General features: G+C 36.9%; 1 protein-coding gene across 1 annotated transcript; it reads left to right on the top strand.

Annotated features, from left to right (window-relative positions):
• Positions 1–273: 273 nt before the first annotated feature.
• On the top strand, positions 274–3,042 carry LOC129241203 (cuticle protein 38-like). The gene is made up of 2 exons (XM_054877419.1): positions 274–371; positions 2,210–3,042. The coding sequence occupies exons 1-2, from the start codon at positions 360–362 to the stop codon at positions 2,558–2,560; spliced, it is 363 nt and encodes a 120-aa protein (XP_054733394.1). The 5' UTR covers positions 274–359; the 3' UTR covers positions 2,561–3,042.
• The last annotated feature ends 7,942 nt before the right edge of the window (positions 3,043–10,984 follow it).

The following is a 10,984-nucleotide window of genomic DNA, read 5'->3' as shown; positions in this document are numbered from 1 at the left end:
CGAAACACATTGCTCTGTTGTTGTTGTTGTTGCCGTTGGTAGTATCTATTTGCAATGAGTACTTGTTTAGTGCCTTGACGCTCTAGCGGCGTTTTGGTTTTGTTTGCTTTTCATATGCCAATTTTTCTTTTCTGCCGCTGCATTCGCGAGTGTATGTGTGTGTGCGTGTGTGTGAATATGTGAATTGGTTTTCTGTAGCTTTGTCAGAATTTTTCTGATTTTCGTGTATAAATATCCGCTACAGTTGCAGTCTAAAGGCATAACAACATTTGCGGTTAACAAAATCTAGTGGTAGTTGTACTCACAAGTTTGATTTTTTAAATTTTCACAAAACAAAAAATACTTTAACTTCAATCAAAATGTTCAAATTGGTAAGCAGTGCAAGGATTTGAAGGACTAAATGCGTTTGCTTTATAAGTGAAAAAAAATATATATATATCAGTGTAGTGCGCCAGTTGAAGCTGTGTCTAAGAAAAGTTTATGCGAGACCGAATTTCAGAATAAAAATAATATTGCATACTAAAATAAGATCATAGAAAATTAGCTGCATTTGCTAGTTACAATTTTTTAGCTTTTAAAAATTAATAGTTTTTTAACTAAAAAATTGAATTTGGGATTTACGCAAAAAAAAAAAACAATTACATATATATTAAAAACAATTTTGCAAATAATTGAAAAATATGTCAATACGACAAACGAATTTTTGGTGCAGTTTAGCCATATCAAAGAAAGTGCTTTTGGCAATTAGATTTGCTGTTAAGAAATTGAATTCACCTAAAAACTGGTTTTGAAAAATTATATACAACTTTTCCGAAATTTCGAACTTAAATTTTGTATAGCCTGAGCACATTTAACAGAAAGTTTGAAGCAAGTTGCAACATTACTTTCAACCCCAACTGAAGACCATACCAGCCAGTGTGATAGTGTTGCCAAGGTTGCATTGAATATTTCGCCAATAGCTAGGTAGCCACATCTGGCTGATCTGAATAGATCTCACATGGACCACAAGTGCCCGTGGTGTTACCAGTGTTTTTGAAGTCGTGTTAAACATAGTTCGCGATACATGCTTTGGCGGGTTTTATTAAATCGTTTCAACTTTTGTCAATAATATCCTTCCGAGATGAAAATTATACCAATCCCAGGCAGTTCTAACAAATTCCGCTTAGAGCAGAACAGCTACAAGGTCGAGGCCTCCCATATACACTGTGCTTCCAGAGTTAGTTCCTCGTCTAGTACCGCCTTCAAAACTGAGAGTGAGGGATATATGTTCGACGTACTCATCCTAGGCAAGCGGGTGCCTGCCTTAGTAAGCTCGTCAGCTCTCTTTATTCCCTTGTACTCTGGTATTCAATAAATTGTGTTAGAAAACATCATTGACGTCATCAATGTCACTAGATTAAATTTCTGTTTTAAAACCAAAAATCTGTTTGTACTCTTGTTCGCCTTATTAAAATCACTTTGGCATTTTATAATAAAATGTATTATAATTTGCAACAGAACTTTTTCTTGGCTATCGCAGTGTGAATAGCCAAAACGTACTTATAGTTTTAGTAAGTTAGTCTGCATGTAATTTTTTGGTTACTTTCGGAGTATAGTTGCATGGGTAACTGGTCATGCAATAGCTTTTCAAAATACCTAACTTTGACAAATTGGCTGAAATCACTTTGCTTGCTTGCAAAAAATAGACCCAGATGGAGGTGTTTCACTGAGGCCCTATGCTCCAGTGAGAAAAACAGCAACCGAAGATGATCTGATGTCGGCTTTAAGTATTTAGAGCAGTTATCGTACCACACTTGCTCTACATGCTCAAATATCAGAATAGACACTGTTTAACTAACACCTATTCTGTATTTTATGGCAGCCGAATACAGGATAATCGATAAGAGAGGACTTTCATAGGAACTCATTTACTCCACTCTTTCGAACCCATGTCGGAATACTATTTGGTCTATTTTTAATAATATACTAATTGTGGACATTATTAATTATAATATTTTAATTTTTATTTACATTATTGTAATCTTTTTTTGTTAAACTTTTTTTTTAACAAATAAGTTACAAGTTACATATTTTTATTTATCGTTTTTATTTACTTAGTGGTTAAAGTAACTTAGTGTTATAAAGAGATTACAATTAAATTAAGCATTGATTTATCATCCTTTCAAAACTAAATCACATTTTAATGCAAGTTTTCCGGACTTCCTTCCAGATCGTCGCTTTGTCTGCTCTCTGCGCTGTTGCTTCTGCCGGTTACCTTGGCGGCTATGGACTTGCTGGCCATGGCTTAGGCTATGGCTTGGGTTATAGCGGCGTTGTAGCACCAGCTTATCATGCACCTGCCATTGTAGCACCTGCACCAATTATAAAAACCTACAGCGCGCCCATCGTTGCTGCACCTGTGGTGAAGACCATCGCCCCATTGGCTACGTCATACGCCAATACCTACAAAGTGGCCACCAAATCGATTCCTGTAGTACATGCGGCTCCAGCTGTGTATGCGGCGCCATCTTATGGTCATTACGGCCTGAACTACGGTTATGGTCATGGTCTGTTGCATTAAGTAAGCGAATCGCACAAGAAACCTATGACTTGTAATGGACAAGGATTTGAAAAAGGCTAATGAACTTATGGATTAATACATATAACATATTATGGATAAATGTTGTCACAACAATAATTTGTCTACCCATCTCATAGACACCTACATACAATTACGCATATTATGACACTATAAACCCCTCATATTCATAAAATCTTGTCATCAATTAGTGAGTTTTGAGAGACTTAAGGAAGTATTCGTAGAAAATGCAGGCTATTCATATCGAGCAAATGGAGGCGCATAAATGAAGCAGCTATTAAAGTGAGTGAGCAGAGTAGAGATGAAACGCTTTGACTAAGTATGTAAAATACGGGAAGTGAAAGCTACTACCCACAACGAACGATTGTTTACTTTCCGCAGAGATTTTATTTGTTTGTTTCGTGTTTTCCATATTGAATGTATTTTTTAAGTAATTTTAATAAATTGTTGAAATAAAAACGAAATATTTGTAAGTTGTTTATTAACTAGAAATACGTCTAAGTTCGCACGTAAATACATACACATCCATAGGTGCATAGATCCTATTGAATGACTAAGTTCCTGATGTTAAGTGCTAACTGGCCTGAGGGGTGATCGCTAGAGGAAAAAATCGTCATGCCGTTTCATGCTGTGGGCATGGCTATGGGCATGGAACCAGTGAATCATGGATTGGTTGCTATAGCCAAGGCGAAGTCAATCAAAATACTTTACATTTGTCAGCCACCTCAACATTTTTTAAATTATATTGATAATAGAATACGAATTATATTAGCATAACGGAACGGAATTTTTTTATCATTTTATCTACGAGGAGTAGTTGTAGATAAGATTAGAAATAATGAGCTCTGACCAGATTAGGTTAGGCTGACCTGTGTTACGGTGCTTGTCATTCTCCAGACCCTTAAGGTCTGGATACCAATAGTGATACTACTTCAAGAATGATAGAAACAAGATTGCGCCCATCAGAGAGTGCGTGACGCCACAATGGCCGAGTCGTGCAGTGTTGCCAACCATTTGCTCTTCGCAATAAATTTAGTGTTTTAATTATAACCGTGTAATCGTTTCTTCCGGTCCTCAATCCTTAGTGGGACATAGGACATCAAGAGGTGTATTCATAGTAAAAATGAGCAACAAAATATCACAAAATTCTTAAGGAACTATAACGACATTTTTACAAAAAGAGTACCTTATCTTGTCACATAACCTCAAATATAGCAAAAAAGTCGAAAAAAACTTATAAATTAAATTGTACATAATCATAACACATTTATTTAAAAAACGCACATTTAAAAGACAATTTGTCACGCATACAAAGGCCATTAAGTAATTCAATAAAAGTTTGGTGTTTTATCTTCTTTACGTAGTCATTTTAGTGCGATTTTATATCCAAAGCTAGGCAACACTGCAGTAGCGAGAGAGAAACTTGACTGCTGAAAGGAGAGAGAAGTACACCAACAATAACCGCAATCGCGGGCAATGCGACCAGAGTTAAAAGAAAGTGAAGCTAAATAAAACTGAGTGAATTATTGAACTAATTTTTAAAAAGTGTATATACGTATATATATATTAGGGCGGGTCGATTAAAAATCGCCCAAATTGGGGGACATCAGAATTCGTTTTAAAGGTATGGTTCCTTCGGCAAAGTTTCTCATTTTGATCCCTTAAATATGATTTTCACAGAGCAATGGGCGATTTTTTTGCCTGCCCACAAATCGACCCGGCCTAATATATATATATATATATATAATTGGCGCGTACACCCTCGTTTGGGTGTTTGGCCGAGCTCCTTCTTCTATTTGTGGTGTGCGTCTTGATGTTGTTCCACAAATGGAGGGACCTACAGTTTCAAGCCGACTCCGAACGGCAGATATTTTTATGAGGAGCTTTTTCATGGCAGAAATACACTCGGAGGTTTGCCATTGCCTGCCGAGGGGCGATAGCTATTAGAAAAATGTTTTTCTGAATTTTGGTGTTTCACCGAGATTCGAACCTACGTTCTCTCTGTGAATTGTGAATGGTAGTCACGCATCAACCCATTCGGCTACGGCGACCGCTGTATATTTTATAAAATTATAAACATTGCTTTTAATTAGAACAGGCTAGAAAAATGTCATGAAAAAAGAACAAAAACTCCGAGACTAAATAACAAAAAAACAAAAAATGCTAAATCGAGTTACGCACATGGTAATCTGACCATACTGCTGCTTATACGACGTACCTCATTGTCAAATTCGCTGAGAGCAAAGTAACGGTACCACGATACGCGTCAGCTCATTATTCTTTCCATCATGATACTACTTCTTTGGGCATAAGTCTCTCCCTCTAAATACCAATTTTGTGAAATCATTTTGTACATCGCATAAGCGATGGAATGTTGCTGACATTATAGGCTTGGCTATCTCTAGATCACCATCAGTTATGGGTATCACTCTTTCACACTCTTCAGAAAAACTATGTAGTCTTCATTATATTTTCCTAGCAGCGGCAAATTCACAAAAGTTGCTTAAGTAAAACAGTAACTCTAAGCTATTCCTTTCTAATTATTTAATTTTGTGAAATAAAAAGTGCTGAGTATTTTCCAGTTTATGTATTTAGTAGATGTATACATCCATCGCATCGGTTCATAATTACTGTATGACGGTTTTAAGGTGACATTGCGTTTTAAGAAAATTTCTTGGGCAGTTTTGATATATTTTTCAATACAACTTCGACCAAGGTGAAGAGTCGGAGGTGGCGGCCAAACATGTGTGTGCTGTTTACGGGCCAAATAAAGTGGCGAATGCAACAACAAAGCAGTGGCTCTAACGATTATATTTGGTTATGTGGACAGTGAAGTTCGAAAAGCTCTGGTAGCTCAATAGTGGAAAATGTTTATTTCCATTCTCGTCGAGTCAGACCAACATGTGACAACTTTGTCCATTGCATCAACATAAATTATTACAATATTATAAATTTTTACAGTTTGTCACGCTTGTCGGAAGCTGGCTAATCCCCGCATTGTACTTTTCCCTCATGCAGAAGAAATCATTAATTATACTCTATGCAATAAAAAAATTAGCATCTTTTAAACTCAGTCTGATTTTTCCAGTTTGATGAATTGATTGGTACTTTCGGTTTGTGTTCTTCGTTTGTGTTTTTGTTGACCAAAATTGGCAAAATATTGTATACGTGACCGTTCGTAAATAACTGGGCAAAATAATTTAAACAAATACTCATACATATACAAAGTGCTTGAAAAAGGTGAACACCAAAAGTATCACCACTCAATTTGCTAAATCGACTCGGAGGCAAAGAATCAAGAAATTGTGAAAATATCCTAGGAAATAGAAGACAACTGGAAAATATTTGCATCCTCTAAAAGAACCGAAATGACTTCATCCTCTGGGCACAAATCAAATTAGACAAACGGAAATACTTTCTTTAGAAATTGGTCATTGTGATCAGACCTTAAGATTTTAACACTAAACTGAAATATTTCTTAAGACACAGGTTTCGATTGTACTTGTATACTCAGTAGTAAATAGACTGAAACTTTATCTGTTGGAACAAGGTAGTATTGCTTATTTTTGCGGAACCGTGATCTACAGTGCAATAATACTCCTTCAAATATAGCATTTGAATGTAGAGCTTTTGCTAAGAGCTGGCTAAGCGCTGCACCGCGAACATAGAGACATCCCAGGAAACTTCATCGCGTATGAGCTGGCTAGGAGGGGAACTGATCTTAAATCAGTAAATTCCGTCCAAAATGTGGGCTTTCCTTTATCCTCATGCAAGCTCTAGATGAGGTCGATCTGTATCGTGAAAGCCAACAGTAGGAGGACCATGGAGCTCACTTGCAAGATAAATAGATATATTTTGCTTAGAAGGAATGTGCACAGAACTAAGTCCCTAATCAATCTAGATGGGTCTTCCATTAGTACTGTGGTTGATATCATTATCGGGTACTGCCTGATGCGAAACTACCAGGTTTTCCTCAAATGACTTCTGTTGCAGGTGCAGGAATATGCAGAAGATGGAGAACATTGAGCATCTCCTCTACCACAGCCCAGATTTTGATGTCGTTGTTTAAACTCTTACTTCTTTGGATGCCTAGAAGACTTGGAATTACCGCGCATTCACAGTATTTCATGGACAGTATACGAGCTAAGAGGTGGTTTTACCACATTGGGAATTAGAGGGGATTCTTGAGTCCTAATAAATGGTACAACAAATAGCCTCAAGGTATAAATGAGACCCATCTTCATCCATATGAAGTGTAGTAAGCATCGTAACCTAAGTTCACCTTGTTTGAACGCCACCTTTAGTGACGAATACAGATTTCATGTTATGGTACTAAGTTAAGAAGGTGAAAGAGGCACTGGTTGGCCACTATTTGTATTTCTCTAAGTGTGAAACATCAATATTCAGCGTTGATTTGGCTTTTTCTTGACGATAGGAACGCCTTAGCTAAACGAGGCGTATGGATTAGGGTGTTGTCTTGCTGGAAAACCCAGTCGTCTCCGTATCTGTTTCCCGCAAACTCAATGATAACATCCTCTAATTTTTCAACATAGAATTCTGAGTTGGTTCTTTTCGGAATGAAACAAATTGGAGACTTTGCACCATGTCCGAAAGCGGCACAAATCATCAAAGACCCGCCACCATGGTTCCGCTTATGGCGCGTTTGAGGTAGTTGCCTGAGGTACCGCTAATATTTCTGGCAACCATCTGGACCATCTAAGTTGAACTTTTTTTCGTCCGAAAATACAACGTTTCGGAATTCGTTAGTCCAAAATTTATATTTTCCGGCAAATGCTAAACGAGCCTTAATGTGGCGTGCTAATAGTCTTGGTACCGGCTCCTACAAACAATATTTAAGTGTTCCGTCCTCGACCAAAATTTGATGTATTCGTCTATCGGTGACCTTAAGACTTAAATGGTGTTTGATATCCTTCCAAGACATTTCTTTTTGCGCAACCATACGACGATTTTCTCATTTGCATCTGATGTCGATGTTACTTGGCCGATGTTAAAGTTGCTGATAGTATTCCTATGCCGATTTACTTTAGCAGCATGAATTTGTTTGCCACTTTCGCTTAGCCCTTTAATCAGGCCACGCTTTTCATGAGATAAATGTCTTCCACGTGGCATTTTACGGATTAACCCATCAATAATTCAATTATTCTTTGTTCAAAAGAAGTAATCTATTTTACTTACATTTTTCTTTATGATACCAATGCAAATAACACAAAATTTGTTGATAACTTGCTCTACTATATATGCTTGCCACATCAATACTGATCTCTGATTGTACTTATTTCATATGAAAACCAAATCTCGCAACACAAATTTGTAATAACGGTACTAAGAATAATGACTAAAGAAGAAATTGGCAAGCGAATAGTTAAGTTGGATTGCAAATACTGACTTTGGCAACAAAAATGTACCGTTACTATAAGAAACATATCGAAAAAAACTTTGCGCATGTACTTATTTCTGTGAGGTATACTTAAGAAAATTGTATGAAGTATCGCTCAAACGATTGGATTTTCATGCAAGAGTACTTTGTCTAATATTAATCGAACAACCAGTTAAATTTACAGGGTGTGGTAACTGACTGAATATTTGGACATATTTAAAGATAATGTGTACCAAACTGTAAAATAATAAGCGCAAAATTTTAAAATAAAATTTTACGAATTGGTGGAAATTAAAAAAAATTGCTTCGTTAAATAAGTACAACTGAATTCTTTTCCATACATAGACTTTTACAGTTCTTTCGTTTTTATTCGTAGTCAAAGTTTAAGTTTGTAAGATTTTGTTTTTGTTAGTAATTCGCACAAATGCTGTGCTTGCAATAGAAATATATGAATGAAGTTTCTAAATAAATATTTTAATTTCTACATCATAGCGGCTCCGCTCGCTTGTGGCAGACTGTAAATTATGCAGGGACCTTCCTTTTTTGCATATATTTATTTATGAAAACATGTATGAATGCGCTACATTCTAGTACATTTTTACATACGTAGTTACTGTTGCATTGGCTTGCTCTTGCGTTTAGTTGCAAGTAATTTAGTAGGCAATTATATCAATTACATTTCCTTGTGAAACTACTGACATACAACACATATTTTTACGAATGAAAAAGTTTAAAAAATGATATGAATAAAAGCGAAAGGAAATACTTAAATATGAATAATTTTTTGAAGTTGAAAAACCAAGAAAAAACTATTGTATTTTTTTGTTTGAAACTATTGAAGCGAAATGCGTTCACTAGAGGAATTTATTGGTAGAATTTGTTGGTCTTGGCTGTTCCACGTCTGGGAGGCTAGTGAATTACTGGATATACTCAAAGCATGCTAAACTTTGCGGAAGATTGGGGGTGGCTCAGGCAACCACAGTTTTTTAAATACTGCTTTAGGGGAATTGAATTAAGCCACTTGGATAGAGCTCTTAATTTTGCTCACTGATTATGTCTCTCTTCTTCTTAATTGGCGCGATAAGCGCTTACGCGATTTTGGCCGAGTTCAACAAAGCGCGCAAGTCGTTTCTTTCTCATGCTAACCGGCGTCAATTGGACATACTAAGTGAAGCCAAGTCCTTCTCCACCTGATCTTTCCAACGCAGAGGAGGCCTTCCTCTTCCTCTGCTACCACCAGCTGGACGGGCCAGCTCACTTTGTATGAATGTACGAACTTGTCTGGTTCTGCATTAATAGTTTAAAGAAAAATATAGTTTATCTTAAGACCGTAAGACAAAACTCTTCAGTTTTCTTTAGGTGTATTGAATATTTGGGGGTACGGATACAATTTAGGATGACAAAAGATCTTTAGTTCACAGTTTTACGCATGCGTTCATGTTATCTCAATATCTTCTTTTGTGCAATCACCAAAAACCTCGTACTTTACCAGAAATATGCATAAAAAATAATAAAGAGCTTTAGAATGGCTGGTGGCAGAAGATTTCTTTTATATTTTTTTCCTTGTTCACTCCTCTCGGGAGCATAACCCCTTGACAATACTCTTCCATCGTACACGGTTCTATGCAGTTGTTTTTGCACCGTCCGATGAGATGCCGGCATCTGCTAGTTCGCGCAACATCGACCTTTTTCAAGTGTTTTTGGTCGACCGCGACCTCTACTCCCTTGTGAGCTCTAGTCCATTGCCATTCTCGTGGTTTTCTCAACTGTGACATATCCATCGCCACTTTCTGCAGTTGATTTGCCTAAAGATGGATTCCTCATTTCTTAAGCTTCACAGTGCGTCGTTACTGATGGTGTTTTTCCAGAATATTCTGCAGATGATGCCGGTGTATTTGCTGACGAAAGATTGTAGCCTCTGTGTGATGGTATAAGAGGTCAGCCATGTTTTGCTTCTTCACAACAATATGGACTTCACGCATGAGCCGAATATTCGTAGTTTATTGCGCCTGGAGATTTGCGAACTCCCTCATCCTGTATGTATTCGCCCGAATGCCGCCCTTGCTTTGCTTAGCCCGCAGTTGACATCTTCATCTGCTCCACCATCTGCCGTTATGATACAGGTGGAGGCAGAAGATATGTATCGAGTATTTTTTTAAAAGCCCGATAACTTAAAGTTATTATACAAAACAGAAACATTGTTGGAATGGTGGATAATTTCATGGCATTTATTTTTTGAATAGGAATTGAATATATAATCAACAATGGCTCTTTTGCGCGAAAAATTTGATGGCCGAATAATCTCACATTGCGGTGATGTCAATTTGCCGCCAAGATCATGTGATTTGACACCGCTGGACTTCTTCCTTTGGGGTTATTTGAAGAAAAAGGTAAGCCAGCAACAATTCAAGAGCTAAAGGATGAGATAATTCGGGACATTAACGGCATAGAACCTCAATTATGCCTCAGCGTCATCGAAAATTTGGACCATCGGATGGAGGTGTGGCGCCAAGGCCGCGGCGGCCATTTGGTCAATATTTTGCTCCGTAAGTAATTGAGCTATACCTATATTATCATAATAAAGGGAAATGACAACAATTTTTTGAAATTGAAATTTAACCAGCCTTTACCACCAATGATATCGAATAAGAATTTATTCAAAGAGTGCATTTCCGAAAAGAACCGTAAAATAAATGATTGAAATTATTCCATAAACGGGGATATTTGGTTTAAAGTTAAAGCTATTTGATTCTAAGAACGTCCACAATTTAGGGGACCCGATCGATAAGTGCCCATAGAAGGTGGAAATTTAAATATTCATACCAGAAATAATTTGGGAATTTGTAAAAGAACTTCCCTAAAATAAGGAAGTATAGGAATTTCAAGGGTGGTGTAAAGCAAATAGTAAAGGGTTTTCCAATAACAGGTGTTACAGGTGAATGGATTGCGTATCGAGTAATGATTAACGATTTTTTATCGCTGAAATTGGACGATATTGATCTGGACAA

Source organism: Anastrepha obliqua, chromosome 3 (assembly GCF_027943255.1).
Source record: "Anastrepha obliqua isolate idAnaObli1 chromosome 3, idAnaObli1_1.0, whole genome shotgun sequence".
Lineage (NCBI taxonomy): Eukaryota > Metazoa > Arthropoda > Insecta > Diptera > Tephritidae > Anastrepha > Anastrepha obliqua.
Note: the sequence above shows the minus strand (reverse complement) of the source record. Positions and strands in the feature narration are given on the sequence as shown.